At 39.8% G+C, this 25,634-nt stretch overlaps 1 protein-coding gene across 2 annotated transcripts in view; it reads left to right on the top strand.

Moving 5' to 3' along the window:
- scube1 (signal peptide, CUB domain, EGF-like 1) overlaps positions 1-25,634 on the top strand; it is a 143,095-nt gene that overhangs the window by 13,086 nt on the left and 104,375 nt on the right. For both annotated transcript variants that reach the window (XM_084710727.1, XM_084710726.1), the window contains exon 3: positions 15,351-15,476. In XM_084710727.1, coding sequence (XP_084566853.1) covers positions 15,351-15,476 — 126 coding nt within the window. The remainder of the gene's footprint in view (positions 1-15,350; positions 15,477-25,634) is intronic.

Genomic DNA, 25,634 nt, shown 5'->3' with positions numbered 1-25,634 from the left:
ATTGTTCTGCCGGCTGTCCGGTAGTTCAGCAGCGGGATCACATCCCAGCCACAGCAGGTTTTCACCCACACCGGTGACCATGGGTGTTTTCTTTTTTTTTTTTTCTTTTTTTTTTTTTATCTCCAACAGCTCCCATCAGGACTGGGGTTTTCTCAAGTGAATGTGCTCCTCTGAAAAGTGAGCTGCACTGAAATCTGATATGCCGTTTATGAACGCTGCCCTCTCTGTAGACTTTTCCACGAGCTGATACTGCCGGCTCGTTATGGAAAAATGTGAACTTTTATCCCTGTGCTGTCAAATGAAGAGTATGTGGGAGGAGCTGTGTATCAACCAAGCCTGCTTTACTGAACATGTGCTTGTGTGTGCGTGTTTGTGTGTGTGTGTGTGTGTGTGTGTGTGCAGAACAGTGCCAGAGTTATCTCCCTGTTTATAGAGAGATCTAGAGAAACTGTTGGTAGAGTATTGTGCACTTGTTTACCAAGCTGAGAGTTATGATAAGATGATTCACTGGGAATCAAAGTGACTCTGCTGTGTTTTCAGAGTTCAGGGCAGAAAATCTCCATGAGCTTTGGGAGATTAGTGAAGGCATTCCTGCTGCAAAGATCCATCTGAACAACAATATGAAATGTCAAGTCTTTAAAGCTCATAAAAATGCACTTTCACATATTATTTTCTTTCTCTTGCCTTATTTCAACATGGCTTGTGTGATAGGATTCCCAGGACACAAGCCATATGAAATAACAAATATAAGTAGATAAGAATTCAACATTAATTGTTGGGGAAAAGTGTGATTTTAGACTCAGTTACACTATTAAAACAAGTTGAGACAACTCAAAATTTCATGACACCCTTTTGAAAAGGTTTTACCCATAGATAATTTACTTTTACTCTTTAGATAAATGTATTCTTTGAGTTTTAGAACCCCTCAAAACTTGTATTTCAAAAGTTGTTGAGTAAACTCATTGAACTGAAAATGAGTAATAGTTAGCAACATAAGGTTCACAGCTCAATTCAACCAATTTTTGATTTTTTTTTATAGTTTCTAAAACTCAAAGATTAAAGTTTATCTAAAGAAAGAAAAGTAAATTATCTCAACTGAGTATAGGTCAGGTAAATTTTAAGTTAAGTTTATGTCACAACTTAAGAGTCAAATCAATTGCAGTGTGTTGTCTTGAAATTTTAATTCGTCTCCACTTTTTCTTTATTACTTTCTTTTTTTTACAGTGCCAAGTTGCTGCAATAGGATTTTGGATTTTTGAGTGCAACTCAAACTTTAGGTTTTTAAATAAACTTAAATCTACAACAAAACAACAACAACAAATTGAATGATTGTTAAAATCTTAACCATTTTCCTTAGTTGAGATCATTTGAACCTGATTTGCCATTATTTGTGTGCCTGAAAATTAAATGACTCGACTCTCTTTGTACAGTGTAACAGATTCTCAGAATCACTCTTCTTCCCAAAATGAATCTTGAAATCTTATCTGCTCATATGTGTTATTAAATTAAATGGTGGTAACCATTATTCACTTTCACTTCATTGAGTTTACTCAACAAAAACTAAAACTCAAAGATTCAAGTGTATCTAAAGAACAAAAGTAAAGTATCTCAACAAAAGATTACAAATTGGTAAAACTTTTTCAAAACTTTTTTTTTTGAGTTGGGCTAAATACTCAAAAATCTATCATCTATTACATTAAGTTATCTTGAAGTTTTGAGTTTTTCTGAACTTTTTTACAGGTTCAGTAGCCCATTTTTTGGCCATTTTTGACAGTGTAGAATGGTCCAGAGGGACGAGTGATCTGGCTGGTTGCCACAGAGCTGTCAGAGGCCTGCAGAAGCACCCTGGTGTTTACTCAGCATTTGTCACTTACAGGCTAATTGATTGGTTTTCATCAGCGCTGCCCATTGCACTGAATAGGAGCCTCGTCTCCTCCCTCTCATTATGTGTTTTAACACCAAAGTCTCTGCCATCTCCATTCACAAACACATTTGTGTCTCAGTTGAAGTCCAAGGTTTTATCTCTGTGCCAGAGCAACTAATTAAGTATGAGGCAAGTAGAGGAGAATGTCACATTGAATACTGTAACAGTGTTATAAACCACAGGGTTTGGCTGTGTAGTTTGCCTCACTGGGCCAATTAGTTCATCTGTTGTGATTGTTGTATTGGACTGGATGGATAACAAGGCAGACACAGACAATGTGATGTCACATGCAGATGTTTCACAACTATGAGTCGAATAGGAGCAAATTTTTCTCATGAAACCATGGAGGATGGTAACTGTGTGTTCAGATATAATGCAAAGCAAATCTGAGAGGCAGCACTATTGCATACAAAATGAGTGGAAGTGAAGAAGCATCCGCACAAGTTGAAAAGGTTTCAACTGGAGTGGAAAATTCTCTTGTATCTGAATTTTGTACGTGCAGGTTTTCTAAACACAGCTGAACCCACTAAAAATATATGATTGACCCTTTTGACTTTGCCAGTAGACAAGTTTGTCTCTCTGTTTTTTGTGATGTGCACCAGAACGCTTTGGTGTGTACCCTCAGTACTTTTGTAGCTTCTAACTGAATCTCTGTGGTTTGAAGTTTAGTTTCTCTCCTGCACTGCAGTTTATATGTTGAGGTATCTGCTTTATTTAACCGTTTCATGGACGCTTTTAGCTGGATAGGAGTCACAGCAGGTTACTGCTGATGAAAACCCAACATTTCCTGGTTTTACTGCATATTAAAAAAGCTTTTAGATAAAGTAACAGGGACTTTTATGTGAAGGAATTAAGGCAAATAGACTGTTTTATCGGTCAGGCTATTAACAAGCGTTTCAGTTAAATACACACCTTCCAGTAGGTGCAAACTCTACTGAACTGATATACTCAGTCAAACATAGTCAAGCCAAGCATCAAGTGTGTGAAAAGAAGCAAAAGAGTCGCAGAAGTTACCAGTGGAGGTGATGAGTCTTCATTTCCTCCACTGAAAAGGAAAATTAGCGTGTCCACCTGGGTGTGATTTTTACATCATTGCAGATTAGAGCTGGAGCTGATAAATACCTGTGAGGACAGCAGAGTCTTTGAAGAGTCAGTGGCAAAAAATCTTTGTTGGCCTCATGATGATGTGTTGCGATTGGCCTGGTGATATTCACAAGTAATTGGTCATTGAAAATATATATTTTACTATATTTATATATATATTTTTTTTTTTTATTTGTATGAATTCTTCAGCACAATTAGATATACAAAAAATAGCTTTGTAAATTATGGGGGAAAGAATGCAATTTAACTTTAATATACCCTTTTACTAATTTAATTTGCTAATTTAATATACCCATTTGGCATGGTAGGGGTGGTGAATATGGCATAATAATATACAGAATGTGTAATTTTATATCATGGTAATAATATATATCATGAAACTGTAAATTCAAGAAAACATAATTTAATTTAACACATTTGATTGCCTTCTTCTTTATTTGGAACTTCCATGCAAACAAAAATAACTGCTTCACGAGACAACATCCGGCCCAGATTTCTCCTCCAGTTCCCTGGAGTTCTGACTCTGAGGAATATTGGGCTGGCATATACAGCATATGTGAAAGAGACTCATCACAGCGAGGTTTTGACCTCTCCTTCAAGCATGGCCTTCAAGAACTGGTACAAACACTTTTGAATATTTGTCTGGTTGGACATAAATTCAGAAAACAAGTTAACTTCAAACATGGATGCTTTTATAATGCAAGACTGCGCAAACTGCAGCATTGCTCTTAAAGCAAGTTTATGACTTGCATGACCAATATTTATTCATTATCGACATTGGAACAGCGACATTACGTCCTTTTACTGCGACTGGAACATATCGTGCCAGCTTGAGACAGGATTCTGCTGCCAGCTCCTCCCTTTCTCTGCGCCTCCGTGATGAACACCTGACCTGCTTTACGGAGACAGAGACGGAGGGAGAAAGGGCATCTCATGGGAAGAATGATGGCGAGGGAGACGGTGCAGGTGGGAGGGCGAGAGGGAGAAGTGGCAGACAATTACTAGGCCATTGTCTGCCTGGTGTCTGCACCTCCGTCATCAGTCAGCAGCTCTCCTCACTGGCTAGCGACAGACACACATACCTCAATTCACACACCCGCACAACCCACCCAGCACAGATTCCGTCCATGCACCACCCTCCCTCTGCTGTCTCTCTGTCTGCTGCTTCCTCCATGCTCAGACTCAGTGGAGCAGGTCAGATTCATTGAGGCTCAGACTTTATATATAGATACAGTGACCTCATGCCAGCATCTCCAAGCCGCTTCCTTGCCAGTCTTTGACGGATGATGTCTGGCGCTGCAGGGTGGAAATGTCACTCAGGAAAAGCTCACATGGAGTGAAAGAAATTCCCTGCAGTTTGGTCCTGACTTTGGCTTTCACTCCATGGCTGAGATTAAAGTGTGTGTTGGATGGGCAGACAGAGACGTACATAAAAACTCTGACTTAATATCATAACACACACATATACCCTCTGACTTTGCAAGTGAGGCATGCAAAAATGAAAGAAAAAAATCCATCAAAATGAATGGCCTTGACTTTATAACCATGCGGTTGATCTGTGGCTTGTTCTTGACAAAGCAGCTAACCACACTCTTAGTCTGGGTAATAGGATGTGACATGCTGTAGTTGTAGTTGCCCCGTCATCCAGCCTCATGAATAAGCATACGTGGTTGTTATTTTGGGACTCAAGTGAGTGGAAGTGGTAGCCAAAGTCTGTTAAAACTAATTTTATTGACTTTCAGAGACAAATTTGAGACTTTTTTACTAATATGAGTACAGCGCCCGTTCAGGGTGTGGTCATTAGGAACACATCCCTATTTGGAACACATGACTGTTCGGAGCATGCTGATGGCTTGGCTCCAGGTATTGCTTGCAGTGTTGTCAGTGACAGTACCTGTTCGGAGTGCATGGCCACTTGGCATGTGTGTCGTTCAGAGTGGGCTGATTGCTTTACCCCTGTAAGTGCCATTTGCGGCGTTGTCAAGAACCTTACTTGCTTGCAATTTGCTTGAGAACCCGCTCATCTTATCAGTGTCACACATAACACTGCACTCCCTTGGATTCTCAGCTGAACACCTGCCAAGTGTGATGTTGATCATACAAACTGTTCTCGAGATATGCAAAGGACATCCATACACACGTACATAAAGGACATGGCGATTTCTACCTCTACAAATAGATGATGCTGCTAATTGCGCAAAATTTGTATGAGGAGTAGAGGAAAAACATGGCTACCTAGATGCAAATGGGCGTGGCTTACATGGATGTGTCAAGTCAATCAGATGAATGATTGTTGAGAGAACTGAAGGACATGCATACACACAGAGATTCCTTCCTCTCCAGTTTGATGTTTTAAAATATAGTGACAGAGTTCTGATGATTTTGATGAGTCAGTCTGTACTACATGCTTGCTGGGCTATAGCTGGGGTTTTGCTAACTTTAAAAGCAGCAATCATTGTTTTTTGTCCACAAAGTAAAACTCTGACATACATGCAGCCGTAGAGGTCTTTTTTGTGGCACAGATTTTGACTTGTAATAGCAGCAAAAGCCAAGGTGCTCCTAACAACATTAACAAGGACCACACTACCTGTAACAATTCAGTAAGCTGCGGCAGTGAACTACAGTGCACAATACCAACGCATTTGAACAGGAACAACAAAAATGGAGTTATTGTCCATGTTATTAACTACACCTGTGTTGTTACACCTGGTTTTTCTTGTTATGACACGACAAAATGTCACTATTATCTAATAAAATTGGCTGTGTGAGCAAGCTAATACACATGAGCACCCAGACACAGAGTGACATTAATTTCCACTTAGTTCTGTCTTGGTCTCTGTCAACTGCAGGACATTTGCTTACTTTTCTGGTAGTATTTAGTATAGCAGAGCCTTTCTGGTGAGCCGTCATACACAATAGCAGCACCCTGACTCTGTTAGACCTGAATGGGACAGGACCTTAATTAGTATAATTGGTAACATCTGTGTTCACACTACAGTTTCATATCAAAAAGGCTGCTATGAAAAAAGGTCTGTTACAGCTGTGTGACTGTACACCTTTGGTTAAAGTACTAGTTTACAAAGATTCATTGATCATTTTGGCAATTTTGAGTCAGCAAGAACCCAAACAAGCTGACAGACTGACTTGATACAGCCTGTTTCTAGCACCTTGTAATGTTTTTATGCTTAACATGCTGGCAAACAGTTTCCTATGGACCAATGAGCAGGTCCGGAGCAGTCATTAGCAACTTGGCATCATGTTTAGCCATGTGATGGATCTAGTCCAGTATTCATTCTCAATTTAGCTCTGCTTTGTTCTCCACCAACGTCTGCAAAAAATGTGTAGCTCTTTAGCGGCTAAATATTCCATTCTCACCAGCTAGTTACAGTTACTTTGTTTTGTTAGGTGCTGGGTAGGTAGCATACGGTGCGTTTGTCAGTGCCTTTTTGCTGAAAAACAGCTGTCTGGCAGCAGGGTCGGTGGGAATGGTGAGACTGAACCATACAGTAACTGTGCTGTGAAACCAAAACTAGCTAACAACATGTAAAGAGCTGGCTGATATATCATGTGGGTTTGTGACTGTAAGTGTCCCTGCCGCATTACATGTAGTAATGTGATTTATGTAAATACACTTTAGTGGTTGCTTTAAAGGACCAATACAGTGATTTTACATGTTTTGTGGTACTAATTACAAATTGTGTATTCTTGCTGATTGTCTCCTCCTCCTAAACCCACTGCTCTGCTTCACAAGTACTCTTGTTTGATCCATAGTCATTTGCATAATGCTTCCCTCATGAAATTGCAGAATTTCAACACCATTTACTGGAAACTAATCTGGTGTCATTTTAAAGGAAAAATGTGCGGTCGAACACATAATGGCTGCAGAGATTTAAAAAACAAGAGCCATATGTGGCATCAAGTTGGGCAGTAAATATTGGCTAATTGTATAATCTTCCAGATAATGTGTAGTTCCATTTCCTATGTCATATAACCCTGGAGCATGTAGGATGCACTGGTTTTGGAGCTTGACTTATACTAGGGACTAAGACATAGGATTTCTAACCTGGTGTTACTCCAGAGTTTCCAGTGTCTAATGTTCCCATGGGTTAGCATTGAACATAGGACCCTGGCAGGACCCTGGGAACATAAGATTCTGTGAACATTGGGTAAGCACATAATGGCTGCAGAGATTTTAAAAACAAGAGCCATGAGTGGCATCGATTTGGGCTAATATTCTCTGCTCATACATCCATGAATATACCACCAGGCTAAGATGTCTTGTGTCTTAGTCCCTAGTATGAGCCAAACGCCTAAAACACTGCATCCTGCATTTCACACAATGTAACCAAGTAGGAGGCAGTGCCCCTTTGATGGACAAATCCATGCTAGTGCACTATATCTGAGTGTCAAAGAGTAAGAGTGACGAGTAAGGACCTGCTAGAATGCACAACTAAATCTAAGTGCATATAGGTTTTGGCAGAAGCTTTAAATAGCTGTGTAACATGCTGTAGATTACTAGTGTTCTCCCTATTTTCATTGGCCTATAATTTTTTTTAAATCATGGCCAACAGACTCCCAGTTACTTTTCACAGAGACAGACTGATTCTCACTATTGCTGACAAAGCTGAACCCCGTTTTACTTTACTGAGTCTCTGTGCTCCATTATTTAGTGTTTCAGTAGAATGCATCAGACAATCTGATTTTAATTAGTTCATTGTAGGGGTGCAACGAATCACAAAATTCAGGGTTCAGATTGTATCACCATTTTGAGTCATGGATCGGACTATTATTTGGATCAGCAAAAAAGAAAAAAGAGATGGAATTAGAGTTACATTATTTTAAAAATTCTGTGATATCTCTCTCATGTGTATATATATGTGTGTGTGTGTATATATACACACACACATGTATGCATGTATATATGTATGTATAATCACATATAATAAAAATTACATTAGAATAATAATGATATGCAGTATACTTAAGATACTATACTCTTATGTAGTATTCTACTACACTCTGTAGTCTGGCTCACTGTTCTGCCAACAGCACTATCTGATTGGTTAGAAGTCACGAGTAATAGCCAATCAACAGACACACTGTGTGACAGACAGGCAGAGACAGAGCTGCGCCAGTGATCACAAACGAGTTGTGTAGAAATTAAGACAGAAGATATCACCAGAATTTCAATAAATACCACAATCTTATGCACTGTTTCTGTGACAAGCATAGTTACACCAGTGAAAATGTCATGGTTGACATTTCACTCGAGGCAGTGTGACACTTCAGTCGCTCCTCATAGAGATGTGCTGCAGAGTAAAACTGTGCATATGTCCTGTCTTTCACTGCAACTCTGTATTGAGCTTTCAGGTATTATTACTTATATAAAAGTAACAGCGTCATTAAAAGTGTGTTTCATATATATGTTGTCCCAGCATCTTCAGGTGAAAGTGTTTATAACTGTTCTGAATAACTGCACTGAAAGGTGGAGTGAAAAGTTGATCATACCAGTCTACCATAAAGAGGGGAGGGACGAGATGATTGTTTGGCAATGTTTTCCTGAAAGACGCATAATTTTACCCCCAAATCATGTAAACTCCATAGGACAGTCAATCAGTAGACTCACAAACAAACAAATAAAACCACTTACATACAGGATATACATGCAGTTCAACAAGTTCAATTCAGGATTTCTGCTTGTCATGTGAAAAAAAGGAGGATAAATCTGTTGGTTTATGTTGTATGTTGAGGTGATGGAAAGAAGAAGAGGGAGGGTTTGAAGTGTGCGTAGGTGTATGTGTGACAGAGAGATTAGATGGAGGTGGGAGAGGTTAGTGGAGGGAGGAGGAGGGAGGTGCCTCGTCAGCCCCAAACGGTGCCACTTCCTGCCCCTGAGCTGTTGTTGACATCTGACAGCGGTGCCCCGACAGCTTTGGACCGGCTGCTGCTTCCGCTCACATGCGCACGTTTTCTAATTGCTGGGGAAATGTTTATGCTCCACGTCTCATCAAGTGAATTAGGCGCCTTCACCGACGGCCCCGCGCCCCCTGACTGGACAGACGTACTGAAGGGCAGAGGGAGTAAAGGAGGAGGGGAGAGGAGGGGATGTTGTTTTCATTTCATGCAGGGTTTCTGCAGGTTTCTGTAAGCTACATAAATTACTATAAACCCATGCAGAATGACTGTTAATGTTTATTATTAATGTAATGTGGTTGTGTGATCTTTAGGATGACTGAGTCTTTAGATCCAGGACAGGTGGACTCTCCCCAGCCTTCAGCTCCACTCTGCCCCAGACAATATCCACACTCTGACTCTGATCTAAATCTTACTTCTCCAAATGACTTACTTCCACACTCTTGTTTTCAGGTGTGTTTTTGTAACATCTTGGTCCTCTTCATTTCTTCAGCAAACAAAGGTTTGCATTAGATTTATTTAAACCACTCTGGAGTTTTAAATGCTCTAGTTTTGCAAAAATGCCTGCTTAGGATGAAAGAAAGACCAAAACAGAGAGAAGAAGGAGATGTTTTCAAATGTAGCCAACTTAGTGTGAATGTAGTCTCATTCAGTCTGCCTTTTTGAAGTGATTCAGGCGCCAATTAATCACCTGCTGCTTTTCATTCACCCTCAGTGGTGAGGCTCTCTCCCCCCTCGTGCTCCTGTAGTTCTAGTCTTTACCTTCTCTCTCTTCATCTCTGACAGATGAAAAGCAGAGCACATAGGAAGTGCCACATCGCACTGAGCCACGCCATCTGAGCTGGCAGCACAGCAAAGTGTCCAAACAACCTTTCCCCAAACAGTCGCCCACTCCAGCTCACCCTAATTGGATGCAAATGCCTTTTAGGATGAGCCAATGATGGCTGAGAGGAGTCTGTATACACAACGCTCATGCTCTTTAATTCCAACATGATTGATTTTTCTTTTTTGGCCATTTGTTATGTTTTCCATACTTGTAGAAATGAATTCTGTCTCTTACACAGGCAATAAGAGTTTTTTTTAGGCAGTAGATAAGTAGATTTTTCAGGTATTGTACTTTATTTAAGTATTTATTCTTCTGACAACTTTTTACCTTTACTTCCTACATTTTAATACAAATATCTGTACTTTCTACTCCTTACATTTTCAAAACAGATGCATTGCTTTAGTTTTAATGCATTTGAGGGAAATTATTAATTACTTTTAATAATAATTGAGAAAGACTGACTAAGACTGATTTCCATCTAGATAACAGCCTGTCATACAAGAGATTATTCCTTGATGCACGACAGCACATAACACGATGAAAACAATGTAAAAGTTGCAAAAAGACGTAACAAGACCAAAAACAACATAATCAGATGAAAAAGTATGTAACAAGACCAAAAACAACATAACAAGATGGCAAAAATTTGAAGCAAGAATGAGGTAAAAGATGTAACAAAATATGTTTTATATGACGTAATAAAACAAAAGAAAAGATTAAACAAGACGTAACAGTCAGAGAGGGAGACTCAACCTCGGAATAAAGGTGAGGTTCAGTTAGCTTTGCAAAGAAACAGAAATGTCTTTCTGAGGACAACTTTTTATTTTTATACTTAGTATACTGAGTATATTTCAGAGCCTGTGCTTTTCACTTTTACACAAGTAAAGAAGTTAAATCAGTACTTCTTCTGTAGCCAGAGTTTTTCTTTTTCTTTTTTCTTTATCTGTATCTGTACTTCTACTCGAGTACAGAATGTGTGTATTTTTGCCACCTCTAGTTTAATGTCAGTTTCTGAACAGTTTGAAGGAGGCTCTGCTCACTGTTTCATGTTAAGGTATTTGTTTGTAACCTGAGTGAGTGAGTATATGTGGATGTGAGTATTCCTTTAAACCCCAATCATGCTGCAGTGGCCCTTCAAGTAAAGAGGCAGGCATCCTTTGTCAGAGATCAGACAAACAGGCTGCATAATTGGCTTTCGGTAAACATGTCTGTGGCGCTTCATGGTGCGGAATGTGGCATTGATTTGGCTTTTGTCATGATGGTTTCTACCCAAGTGAAACCTCTCAGATGAGGATCTTTTCATGTTTATGTCCACCAGCTTTTGGACTCTTCAAAGCAGTCGCACTCAAGCCAAAATCGCGATGTTCATCAGCTGAATGGAAGTGTTTTGCGGACAGAAGATCTCTTTGAACAAGTGTGTTAGAATGTATGCGTGCATGCGTTGTTTTCTGTGTGTGTGATTGCATTTGCATGTGTTCTGGTGTTGTTGCCTGTGCGTGCTGTATGTGAGTGTTTGTATATGCTTGGTGTCCAGGTCTGGGTTATGTCCACATGGAGGAGGTGAAGGCTGAGAGACATATTTGTGTGTGTGTGTGTGTGTGTGTGTGTGTGTGTGTGTGTGTGTGTGTGTGTGTGTGTGCGTGTGTGTGTGTGTGTCTGTCGCCCATTGCTGCTGTGTGCCAGTGTCTCAAATCCTGCTCGGAGCCATCGGCTTCCGCCCATTGATCAAACCTGGCAACCTGAGTTACTGTCGATGTTCCTTCTCTTCCAAACAAACAAAGTCTGGACTCGTATGTCAGGCTGATACTGGTGTTGGTGCTGATCTGTTGGACCTAAAGTCGCATTTGAAGATTTGCTTTAGTCTCACCACTGCCACACACACTATCACACCAAACACAGACATTATGTCTATATGTTATAGTACTAATATGTTTTGCCAAATCCATTTAGATGAAACCGTAACTGTTGCCTGGAGTGTTCCCTCTTATGTTTTTTATCCCGTAATAGCAGTACTGCAGTACGTTCTTATACACCACAGAAGCTGTAGGATGGTGGTTTTGGTTGTTTGTAGGCATACAAAGTGCGGGACTTCCAGTATCCTCCATGTGGTTTTGTTTAGGCAACTAAAACTCTTAAATATAAATATTTAAAAAGTGATATGTCCTGTTTTGTGTCTCAATTTTGACTTTTTTCTTTTGCCAAAATTTAACCAAAACATTAATCATTCTTTAGTTGCTATGAGCAGATTGTTAGAAAACAACTGAAATCCATCAGTCACTGTTTTGCAGATAAATTTGGTATGAACACTAAGAGCAGTTTGAGACGGTACTTATTATTTAAATAAACAAGCACCAATTTGCAATGGCTGCGACCAGCTATTGCGATATAAGTGGTCGAATAAGTGTTTGTGTGTGAATGCAGTCACACGTGGATGCATTCACACAACAACCACTTGACCTCTGTGGCTTAAGTATAAGAGATGGGACTAAGTCACACCAATGAAAAGGGAACTCTCTGCCAAGTCCAGTGACGCCTGCTGCAAGGCTCTGTAACAAATGGTTCATGAGTCCAGTGATACCTCAGACAAATGTCTGCAACAAATAAGTTATGAAGGGGGGCGTGGCTAAAGTATAATCATCACCAATGCAAAATAAAACCTGTTTAGTCCCTGAAGTGCCTAAAACAGGCAATGAGTTACTAAAGGGGCAGGGCTAGCATACAGCATTAACATAGCAACTCCCTGCTAGGAGCAATGATGCCTCCATGTGTGAAGGGGGTGTGGCTAAAGTATAGGGGAGGGTATTAAGTCACTAATGATAAAGGAATGCCTCCCACAACTGTCTATGACATCGGAGACTGTTATGTTATTGCTACGCCCCCTTTTGCCCGTTGGCATGAACAGTTAGGGTCCGCTCATACACATATGTGAATGTAGGTGAGTGACCATTGCTTACAGAGCCACACATCTTTGCTATTGATCAAAGCTGTGACTCCGCCCCCAAAGTTCACCAAGGTTGAACTCGAATAACAAACATAACAACCTATAGGCCTAAAGCTGCTGGTCACCACTAAAAACGTTTGGTTAGCATTATAATTTTCTCATATGTGATGTCATATTTCACATATTTGCAAACACAGGGTTGGTTGGTTTTGGTTCAGTAAACTGTCCGTTGCAAAGATGGCAATGTCTGTCTGTTGATTGGGTGGTCTGTTTGTTTGTCTGTCTGTTGGTTGGTCGGTCCACCACTTTGATCCAGATTGAATCATCTTGACAATTATCGGATGGATTATCATGATCATCTCAGTACGGTCTCAGTTGTACCTTGTGTTTAGTGCTAATTAGCAAATATTACCATGTTAACACACTAATCTAAGATTGTGAACAAAGTAGACATTATGCCTGCTAAAACTCAATCAGCTAAAGTACAAAATGATGAGATAACTCAAAATTTTAAGGCAACTAACTGCATTATATTGCCTAAGTTTTGAAATAGAGTAATTAGTTTTGTTGATCATTAATGTTTAGTTGAGATAAGCTACTTTTTTTTATAAGAAAAACTTTGAGTTTTAGAAACTGAAAAAAACATTTAAAAAACTGGTCACAGTGAGCTGTAAACCTTATTTGTCATTATTTGGATGGTTACGATTGAAAATATTAAAATATTAACCATGATTCATTTTAACTTCAGTGAGTTTATTCATTTAATCATTGTTCTTTTATTTCTCAAACTCAGTGATTCAAGTTTTACTAAAGAAGAAAAGCAAATTATCTCAATAAAAGTTTAGAAATTTATAAAACATCTCCAAAACTTTGAGTTTGAGTTGGTACCATAAGTGTGCTTGTTAGCATAAAAAACAGCACCAAGTAGTATTGAAACTTCTCCAGCCAAACAATACCTGCTTTTGATCCTCTTCATACTCAGATCTAAAGGACAGTTACTATTAGTATGGTTTTGCTCACAGCCAACCACAACAAATGTTTGATTTACCGTGATGTGTGATTGGTCCAACTCCACAACAGCATACAGTCTGTGGTGTGGTGAAGTCGAGATGCTAATTATGATTTCATTCAGTGACTGTTGAAGAACATAGTATGTCACATTGATTTGGTTTTTGAGGCCATAGTTTGTAGTTTGCCAGTGGATTGCATAATATAGTGTATATAAAGTGTTTAGGGGGGGAAGGTGCTGCTATCAGTGAGTCAGCTGTCAAACTGTTGGACAAACTGAAAGACAGGTAGACAGACGAGCAGGCAGATACGCTAGCAGGTATGGAAGTGGAATGTTGACAGACAGCAGCCATGGTGTAGAATGAAATGAGAGGAGGCAGAGAGTTTGGGAGACAGGAAGAGAGTGAAGGATGGGACATTGAACAGCGTGGACAGACTGTGGAGTGAAACGCCCCGAGTGACTTTGTATTCATCAAACTGACATCCTATTTGGCACGAGGAGGAGACGGAGAGAACGAGCTGGTCCATACCTGCACTGTGTCATCCTCAGTACAAAGGGAGGAGGAAGAGGAGGAGGATGTGGGCCGGGGTCTTCCTTGCTGCCTGGCGGATCTCCTGCTGTTCACACGGAGGGGGAGGACTGTTTGTTTAAGTGGCTCCGCATGGCAACCACTTGTGAGCGGCTCCTGTGAAAGCCTCCGCTGGCTCAGCATGGAGGAGGCGGGGGTCGGAAGGGGCGAGGGTGCATCCCCAGACGAATAAACACCGACTGACACTCCTCTCCTTCCTCACCCTTCACCCAACTGCCCCTCCTTACCCCATCCTGAGTATCCTCCATTATTGTGCTGTAATGCTGCTCTTATAGTGATCACCATCATCATCTGTTTGGATGTTTTAACCCGCTGCTGTCTCTTTTGTCATTTCTCTCTCCTTCCACTAACATACTGTAATAATACTGTCATTGTCCACTTTATTTAGCCTTTAAAGTCTAGCCTTTAAAGTCTCAGTGGCACTCATGTGGGTCAAGACATCCTCATACTATTGCTGTTACTTTTACTGTTGTTGCTACTGCTTCTTGTTACTTCATTGTTAATTCTTAGTTCAAGATGCCGACGACCCTTCTTTTCTTTTCCAGTCAGGTTATTAATGTGCTATTTCCTTTAAGTTGCAATATAAGGTTCATGAAAAAGTTTGGGAAATTTGGCAACAACTAACTCAAAATTCAAATGAAAATGCTTTTTAATTACTATTTAAAGCAAAATTTTCACACGTTACAGCTCTGAATTCCACCATAGAAGCTTTAACTTTGAAAGAATGACTGTGTCCAGTGATTGACAGGAAGGACTGCGTAACATCATGTACCACTGACAAGTAAACACTCAATGAATCACAAAGTGACCACAAGAGTTGCAGTTTTATGATTGTGATGACAGATGATCTCACTCTGGAAGAACAAAAAGTACTCAGGAATGAATACTAGCAAATAGCTTCAGAAAGAGGAAAACAAGCCTCTGTTAACTCCTCTGACTGTGGGCAGGCTGCAGCATGGGAATAACAACCGAAACAAACTGAAAAAATAAGTTATTGTTACGAACTTATCAAGTGTAATTAAAACAGCCACCTTTCTATTTCAGACATGGACGAGTGCGAGAACGACTACAATGGCGGCTGTGTCCACGAATGCATCAACATACCTGGAAACTACAGGTGCACCTGCTATGATGGCTTCATGCTGGCCCATGACGGACACAACTGTCTGGGTAAGAACAGTCTGTTTAAATACATCCCTCCTCTGTGTGTGTTTCTGTTCATACAGTTGAAGAAATTGGTGGATTTGATGATAAGTGGATGGATGGACTAATTGACCACAGGGACTGTGTCCAAAATAGTCATGTCATGTAAGACAAAATGAAACCCCACAAATTTTAAAGGGATAGTTTGGATTTTTTAAAATGGAGTTGAGTGTGAGGTACTTATCCATAGTCAGCATTTTCTGAAAAGAAACCGCCATTGTGTGAGCCAAATATTACTCTCTTCAAAGCAATTTTTGTTTTATTCTACCATTGCCATGATGAGTTAGTTTTTGTGTGTTATGGTGAGACTTTGATGATTTAAGGGGTACTTCAAATTCAAAGCGGCTACACAATAACACAACAAAAACCTAACCAATCAAGGCAGCAGTGCACCACCAGCTCCTGTGTTCTGTGAGGTAAAATTACTGTAAGGAGTCTGGTCGCTTTGGAGAGAGCAATATTTGGTGAGGTAAAGCAGTGAAAATATTATAAATTCTGGTGTGTTGGTCTATATGTTCTTGTTCAACCGAATTCTCATTGGTGGGACAGTCAGTGGTATTACTGTAATAAGGAGAGAAGTGCTTCATAATCCATTATTATCTGGCCTGTGACATATGATTGACATGTCAGAGTACCTGCATAAATTGTCACACTGGCCCTCAGAGGACAGAAGATCTGTGTGGATAAAAAGTTTATTTTTGACCACAACATGGTTGGATAATTAATGTTTTTTTTCATAGGTTAATCTGTTGAACCCGGTGTTAGCATGTTGCTAATATGGCTACCCTGACAGTCAGGGGCATAGTTGGACCAATGCTGTAATATTAAGGGACAGTCAAGAGAAACTGTGGAACTAGGGTTGGGCAATATGTGAAAACCGACCATTGTCAACCCATCGAGTGGCGAATGACAATATGTTCTGGCTGCTCTCCCACCTCCTCTCATTCTCTCAAGTCTCAGCTGGGAGATGTGTCAAGCTGCAGATTCACTATGTTATGTATGCTGCGTACATTCATAACACCAAATAAACAAAATAAACTCATAACGTGTCAAGAAATTAAATATTGTCACACTCATTTTCCTTTGAGAAATATAATTATTCACCTTCTGAATTCAAGTTTCTCTGTTTTACTGAACAGACTCCTCATAAAACACACTACATTTACACTCAACAGAAAAACATGTAAAACTCACTTAAACCATCTTTGTTAATCTGTCCACTCTTCCAACAATCACCAGCTCTGGTTTGGTTGAATTATATCCTTAATTCACCATGTGAAAAGAGTGTAAAGAGTCTTGTTCTGCAGATCTGTCACTCCTCACACAACTCAGTGCACTCATGGTCTGGCTGAGTGGACGTGTCCTCTGCTGCTTCATGAGAGCATGGTGCGGAGCAGCATCTGTCAATCTGCAGACTATTACTTTAGCAAAATAAAATGACAAGTATCGCCCCCAAAACAGGCCAAAATAACAACTGCCGATGGATTCAGTTCATCGTCGATAGGCGATATATTCATCCAATCGCCCTACCCTAGGGTGAACGTTAAGCCTCATTTGAAGCCAACAAACTTCACTTGATATAGGCCTGCATGCCCTGTGAAAAAGAAACGGTTGAACTGCAGGAAATGAATGTGCTCAGCAACGTTGCGTAACTTTGTTTAGCACCCATTTCGGCTATTAGTTGGAGTGCACTCAGTGTGTTGTGGCTGACAGGTAATCTAGAGATATAAGTTTTTTCCCGGCCAATCAAATGGTTGAAGAGTAGGTAAATTTCAGTTGACCAAGATTTTCTTCGATTGACTACAGCCCTAAACTGACATTGAGGTTTTTAGGTGTCTCAAATACATTTTGTTGCTGAACCTGTAAAGACAGCAGTACATTTCTTAGCTTAAACTGGAGGCATGTCAGCCTCCATCAACTATAGACAATACACTGACTATGAATACAACACCACTTCAAAAGATCTGAACTATCCCTTTAATCTATCCTCAGTGTGTATGGCTGAGTGTTGGTTGTGTGTGTCTATGCCTCCGTCTGATGCAGTATATGATTATGAATAGATATGTCTGTCTGTCTGTGCTTAAGAGAGTATGCTTAAGGGTGCGTGGATGTTCCTCTGTGTGTGTGTGTGTGTGTGTGTGTGTGTGTGTGTGTGTGTGTGTGTGTGTATGTGTGTGTGTGTGTCTGTCTCATAAGCCTGTCTGGCTCAGGCTGTCTTTCTCCACAGAGTCCCTCTGTCATCGTTTGGAGGGTTTCCATGATTTGTGCTGTTTTGTGCTTGTTTCTGTGTGCTGTTGGGAGGGCGGTGGGGTTGAAGAGTTCTCCTACAGATATCTGGCTGTGCTTTATTACTGACAGATCCAGCCCATTTAGCCCCAGTGCTGCCTTATTGACTCACTGTCAGCCAGACTAATGTTTTTTCTGTCCCAAGCAACACGTTGTTCTGCACGGATGTGCTCAAACACATTTCATCCTGTTAGTCCTCCACCGTTGACTGACGAGAGCTAAATCAAATCAGAAACATGAAAAAACATGTGATTTTGGATGGCCGTGTGTCTTTGCCGGGATGTGTTTTGGCATTTTTAAGTGTTGCAGCTCATTCTTTGAGCCTTTGGAGAGATTGAGTGAGAGATTGAGTGCTAATAGCAGCAGCCAGCAGTGCAGAGTAGCTGCTGAGTTGTGGATTCACCTCACAGGAATGACTGTCAGACAGCTGATATAAAGCAGAGGTAAAGACACACCAGCATCACAATTCCAATTTTCCTCCACGCACAAACAAAGATGTTCAATGAAAACAGAGTTCAAAGCTGATGCCCGTGCTGAGCTTCCAGCAGGCCTCTGTGGTTCCTATTAGAAGAGGAAAGTTTGGCTGCAACGATGAAGTGATGTTTTACAGAAGTTAAACTGTCATTAGTCACAATCTTGATGAAAACATTATTTTTTCCCACCACAATTCCATTACTGAACACTGCAGATATTAGGCAACTAATATTTTCTGTTTTAGCTTCCAAATCAGTTACTGAGAGGGCTTCATACTGACTGACAGATGGAAAGATCCTCTAGACCTGATGTTTATTTTCTGTGCTTTTGCCACCATTCATATTAGGACTGGGTCATATATTGATATCATATCCATATTGTGATATGAGACTCGATATTATCTTGGCATTGTCTTTTCCTGGTTTTAAAGGGCGTATTATAATGTTATTTTTAATGTTATATATACATGCGAGCACTGACAGCCAAGTCTGTTCTTACCCACCTGAGTGTGAGGATGAATCAGGTTTGATCTTAAATTGGATGCCAGGAAGTTTGAAATTAGCGTATAGAAATGCTCCAATAAATCCATATGCTGCTGACATTTGACAGGCGTCAAAAGGAAAAGAAGACAAGTAAGTAAGGACAGCAAAAACAAAACTGCTTAACAGACATGGAGGAGCAGATTGGAGCATCAGTGCAGACATTTTGAGAGGTTTTTCCGTTGAGGCGCAGCAGGTGCAGCCAGCCAGTGGGCCACAGCATTCAGGATTCTGTGTATCACTTATTATTCAACATTTATATAAAGGAGTTTTACCTTTTGAAGATGTGGAGATGGTGCCTCGATGTGCACACGAGTACAGTGGATTTATCTGGTCTGCTGAGCAAACTGAATGAACTTTGACGTATTTGGGAAGCACACAGTGCATCTGTGGTGTCTACGACTGTCAGTATGCACATCTGTTTGGAAGTAATTTTGTCTGAATACGATCAGACTGATATGCCAGACTGATCACCAAACTCTTTGTGGAAGGCCAAGAAACTGATAGTGATGAGTACCTGCAGATGATCTGGATTGGATGGTCTCTGATCTAAGTTAAGGCTTCAGAGTGGAACACAGGTTTTGAAGAATCTGTCTTGGTAACCTAATCATCTTTATGTGTGAACATTTAAAAATGTAAATGAAAAAATAGTGATATAACACTAAATTACTTTTTCTTCATCATTATTAATATTTAACAGCACAAAATGCTTAAGGTGTACTGTCTTACAGATGGTCTGGTGCACTCTAAATTTCATTCTTACCCCCAGACCAATATGGAAATACACAAGTATTAATGAATGCCACAAAAGATCTTACATTTTTTGCATACACAATTTAAGAGCAATCTCATTTAGACAAATTACAAAGACGTCTTTCAGAGTCTTTTTTTGTTTAAAACTCTCTTTCACACTAAATTAGCTTTAGTTAAACTAATACTCTGTATGAGCAGGAGGAATGATCAGTGGTGTTTCTCAGGATATGTGCAGATATACAGAGTACACCCAGTTATTTTTCAGTCTGCATTGAGTATACCCTTCTAAGTACCATCTGAGTACCATTCAAGTCCTGCAAGTCCTGTCCTGGCAGTTTCATTTTTATATTTACTTATATGCTGCTGCTAAGTAAAGTGAACTACTGCTAGTGGCACGCAATGACAATAAAATCATTGACTCTAATTATTGAAATTGGTTGAGATATGAATGTATAATACTTACAGTGTGTTATTGTGCAGCAAAAGCAAATTGTGCAGTGACAATGTGCAAATTCTACTGGTCCATTATTAGTTGTAAGGGCAGTCTTACATGTCATTGTTTATTAGACAGGGCATTTATTCTTTGCTGGATGGGCCAGCTGGGTATAAATTGAGAGCATCCTTACTTCTCCAGGCACCACTGCACCACTGGGAATGATTACAGCTAACAGAAACTGTTACAGTGTAGGTATGGGCTTGACTTGACAAAATGTGAACGTATCCTTTAAGCCTTGATATTTTCCTAATTAAACCACACTTTTTGTAATATCCAACAAGCAATACATACAAAGAAATTATTTTTTTCTTTTTGAAATTTGCTATTTGTCTTCTTCTTCAGAGCAGTTCTGGGTTTTCCTGCTCACTTCCATAAAGTTGTAGTTTATTTTTTTAAGTAAGCATCTAGTGGTGGTTAAAGGAAGTGCAGTTTAACACATTCCTCCATGAGCTTCAGCTGTGGTTGTTGCCTCAGTATCCAGAGTGTCACACAGTGAAGCTGATGTGTAACATCTGATTAACTGAGCAACATGATGGCAGCACCTGTAAACGTGAAACCCTTGCTTGTTAAAGAAGACGTGCCAGTTTTCCATGATGGAGGGAAGGTGTCGCTGTGATTGTGTCAGACAGCGTTATTTGTTTCCTGCTGGCTGGTGTGTAAATGGGCTCCGAATGTCTGCAGCCGTTAGCTCACTGGTTAGCCGCTGTGTCGTTGTCTGTGTTGTGGTTGAACTGAAGAGAAGGGCGTGAGGTTAGTGGGATCTCACCAAACGTGTTTGTGCCGCTAACTCAAACTGAGTCATGTGAGAACTGTCATCACCTGCTCTTTACGGCCGGCGAGAGGAAGCCAGCCCGCGTCTGACTTCAACCCTGAAACTTTGCTTTATTGGATGTTGACTGGATGCGGCCTTAATGAAGTGCCACTAATTAAAAGCGGGTTACTGAGTTCAAACGAGGCAGTAAAGCGCGAAATCAGATGCAAGATCCGTGTGATCACAATCAAAGCCAGTACAGGCTCTTCTTTCCCCCTCTGTTAGCATGTGTATACCCCCCGTCTTCTTTTTCTTACATGGTGTTTTTCATTCCTTCCCCTCTTGCATTTCTTTTTTTCTTTCCTCCTCAGTTTTAATCACTGCTTCATTCATTCTTTCTCTCCTCTGCTCTTTCTTGGCTGTGCTTTTCTTCCCTCTATCTTTTCTTTCCTTTTTTTTTTTATTTTATCCATTCTTTCCTCCATCACCTCTCTTTTCCATTCCTCCTGTCCTTCTCTTGACCCTTGTCCCTCTTTTTTTCTTCTTTTGTCACATTCCACGACTGTTCTGTCCTTATTTTTTCCTTTCTGCTTTCTTTTGTCTTTGCTTCATTCCTCCCTTCATTATTTCCTTTTGTTCTGTCTTATGTACTTATTTCCTGCACAGTCTGAGTATTTCCAGTCTTATTTCCTTCCTTTTAGTCTTCTTCTTCTCTCCTCTCTCAGGCCCAGCAGGTAAGAGTTTTGGGCCAGATGGCAATACCAGTTTTAGCAAGTGAAAAATTCCAGTATCAATATTCATCGGAGTATCAGGGCACTGAAACTAGAGCCTGACCAATATGGGATTTTTTAGACTGATACCAATTTTAAAGGGGAAAAATGCACTGATGACTAGTATGGTGGTGAAAAACAGTAGATTGTGCACCAATTCTGCACCCATGTGATTTTGCACAAGTATTCAGAAGGCTGTTTTCTTAACCAAATATGTTTATTAAAGAATATTATGTATTTTATTAAATATGTTGAATAAGTTAACATATACATATGCCAAGAAAGCATAGAAATAAACACTGAGAAAATAAAACTTTAATTAAAAATTAATTGAATAGCTAGATAAAACATTAGTCCTGTTCAGTATCAGCCAGTTGCTGAATATTTTAATACTGTCAATGAATCATGGGCAGGTTGTAAAACAAGAAGCAGCTTCTCAGCATTTCTACCTGTCAGAGCTCCTCTTGTCTTCATAAATGTTCCACATTGTGCTAAATCTAAATTACACCAAGCATTGTTTTTTGCATTATATGTTGTATTAAAAAAGTTTTCACATCGGTGCATATTGGTAAGGATGGTATCGATAAATCTGTGATAGGCCCGTATCAGGCCAATATCAGCCAACCAGTATAGGTCAGGCTCTAACAGTAAACTTTCTGGTATTTTTTAATTATTATAAAAATCTAAATGAAAAAATTACAGTAGTATATGCATTGTATTTTAAACATTAATTATTTTAAATAAAATTGTATGCATAAAATGCTGCCTTTAAAAATAAAAAATAAAATAAAATAAAAACAATGTGCATTGTTTTCATATTAGATAATATATACACAGATACACATATAGATGGATGTGGCTGTGGCAGGCCAGTATTGGATGTGTCTGTCTGGCTCTCCTCTTCTTTTGTCTCCTCTATTTAATGTCTTTATTTTGGAACATCTGCACTAAAACAGACTGACAGAGGAGCAGTGACACAACTTCTCTCTCTCCTTCTTCTTCTCCCATTGTCTCTCTGTCCCTCCAGTATTTTTATGTCTTACTGTCTCCCATGCTCCGCCTATGTTTCCATCTACCCCTCTCTGTGTATTTGTCTTTTTTTCCATCTTTCTCTCTCCTTTTTTCTTCCTCTGCTCTGTTCTACTCTTCCTGTCTGTCTGCTGACCTTGTACTAACTTTCATGTAATTACCTTAATAGCTGTCCGTCTGTCTGGTGTCCTTTGTCTTTTTCTCTCCTATCACTTTTTAAATGGATTTGTCAGACTAATCACTGAATGTTTTCACTAGACTGTCAACCATCATCAGGTAACAGTAGAGATAGACTCGAGGTTGACTGCTTTGGGAATATTTGGAACTGAACAAACAGTTAAAAGAGTTATATTTTACAAGTCTACTCATGTTTTATTTTATTTCCCATTGATCCACTCAGAACATCTTTTTATTCATCTCATTTTAAAGCCACCTTTCTCCTCTTTGGCTCCAGAAAAGTGGTTTTGAGTGCCTTCTAGGGCTGTTCCAAATACCTCTTTTTGGGTTTCAAAGCTTTGACAGCAATAATTCAATTTTATTTTCAAAACTTATCTACTGGGTTTGGCGGTGGGTTGCATGGGTCCGACAGACAACCGAGTCAGCATGTGTTTCCTCCTCCTCTCTGACCCGCTGGCCCTCTTGTTGTCATTCATGCTGCTGTCCTGCATGTAGCTCAATCTGAAGCTGCTTATTCTGTCAAAGAGGTGGTCATCAAGACGAGGGAGGCAGCACGGGAGGATGACTCTGAGGCAGGTGCAGTGTGTCCAGCTTTTGCTGAACCTGAGCAGGCGCGCAGCACGGGCACCCAGCTTCAGTGCAAGCTTGACAGAGAGGCTTGTGACAAAGAGGCAGCCAGCTCAAAATGAAAGTGAAAGTGAAAAAGTCCAGTTCAGATGCTGGAGGAGTGACACTTTCGCATTTGTGACAGTTTTCATGGAAATTGTGATGAAACCCAGCAGCAGAGGTTGGGTGCATTTAACAAAATCCTGGAATTTCAGATGTTTGGGGTCGATTTTTGACAGTTGCCTCAATTTCTAGGTGGGGTATCATTAAAATCAGCACTAATCTTGGAATGATTTAAGTTAAATTACCTATCATTGGGTGAACTTCTGAACTCTCTTATTTGACCTTACAGTGCAAACTGGTATCCACAAAGCATGTAATTCACACACTGGTCCAGCTCAGGCAAACCAGTCGTTGCTGGTTGACATAACATGCATTACTGTTGGTGCACCAGCAAAGTGAATGTCACCACAGTATACAACGAAATACAGAAAGATTTACCTGGTCATGATAGGCTTAATCAGCACTGACTGAACTTGTTTGGCAAAGGCTTGAATGTAACAGACATTTATTTATATGTAAAAGTCCCAGACTGCAGCTTTAACAGGGACTCAGCATTTAATGTGTTATCTAGTTGAGATGGAGCAAATTATAAAGGCTACCACTAACGATTATGTTCATAGTCAGTTCATCAGTCAATTAATTTTTTGATTAATAGTTGTTTGCCTATATCAGAAAATGGTGAAAACTGTTGATCAGTGTTTCCCAAAGTCCAAGATGACATCCTCAATTGTCTTGTTTGTCCACAACTCAAAGATATTCAGTTTACTGTCAGAAAGAGGTAAAGAAACCAGAAAATATTCACATTTGAGTAGCTGAAATCAGATTTTTTCTAAAGAAATTACTCTAAATGATTAATTGATTATCAGAATAGTTGGAGATTAATTTAATAACAATTGATTAATCAATTAGTTGCTGCTGAGTAGTGCAGTCTACACAGTAGCAATGCATCAAGGGTAGGGCTGCATAATTAATCACAAAATTATCAAAATCTCAATATGGCCAAGTGCAATATCCAAATTGTAGAACTAGAATTGTTTGAAAAAGGACAAATATGTGAGAAAACAGCACTGTAATGAGGTGCTGTAGTCCTGCAGAGATGACCTGGTACAGACCCAACAAATGTTACATCATCACAATTTTAATAATTGTTTTTCTTTACAGTGCAAAAATGATCATTCCCACTAATTGTATTGCACATCACAATCACGATTTCAGTCAAACAATCACAATATGACTTACTGATTACGTGTTTTGTATGTATAATTTTAATCTCTTACCCATAATCATTTCCATCTGAAATATAGTGGAGAGTATTTCCATTTTAAAGTACAAGTACCTGAAAACAGTACTTGAAGTAGTGAGTAACTTTCCACCACTGTACTACACAGACAACCCATTGAGCTCAGTGTTTTTAAGTAGATCCACATTTTCAAGCTTCTACAGCAGGAGATTTTACCAACACTGCCACTGTGTGTCACCAACTTACTCTGTGCCAATTACGTCTCATGGTACTGCCAAAACTACAGCAAATAATGAATGGATTGAACTGTAGCAGCATTTTAATAATGAATGTTGCAAGAATATCTCCACATCAGGCAGCATGCAGGCTCAGAGGATAAAACTTGATGGATAGTCTTTGGACGTCAGATCTCAATTTGGACAGAGTGATGGGTCTGGACTGTGTCTGAAAACTCTGACAGGCAGAGCAGCTTTTCTCCTAAATCTGTCACACACTCACTTAAGATGTGGCTGCTCGCTTGACCTTGCCAACACCTCCAGAAGTGATGCAAGATATGATGACACCGTCAGCCAAGTGTGTTTGAGTCTAGTATTCTTACCATTGTTTTAAAAACAAATCAAGGCTCCAATCAACTGACTTTATCAGAATTTAATTTTATTATTTATTGAGTATTGATACTCATTGTACTAATTTCATGCTTGCTTAGTTGTAAGCAAGCATGAATAAAAGCAATGAATAAAAGCTCAAATTACATGAAGGCTTAAAGTTATACATCATTAAGGACGGGCTGCTTTTAGTGACAGCTGCTAGGTAGCTGCGGCATTCAGCATCATCAGCACTACAAGGGGTGTAAGAAGGTATTGATGCACTTGAGTATCACGGTATTATGTTTTGTGATCAGTTCTGAGCAACACTGTATTCTGATATCATGATACATGCAA

Source organism: Lutjanus erythropterus, chromosome 22 (genome assembly GCF_056507025.1).
Source record: "Lutjanus erythropterus isolate fLutEry1 chromosome 22, fLutEry1.hap2, whole genome shotgun sequence".
NCBI classification, from domain to species: domain Eukaryota; kingdom Metazoa; phylum Chordata; class Actinopteri; order Lutjaniformes; family Lutjanidae; genus Lutjanus; species Lutjanus erythropterus.
Note: the sequence above shows the minus strand (reverse complement) of the source record. Positions and strands in the feature narration are given on the sequence as shown.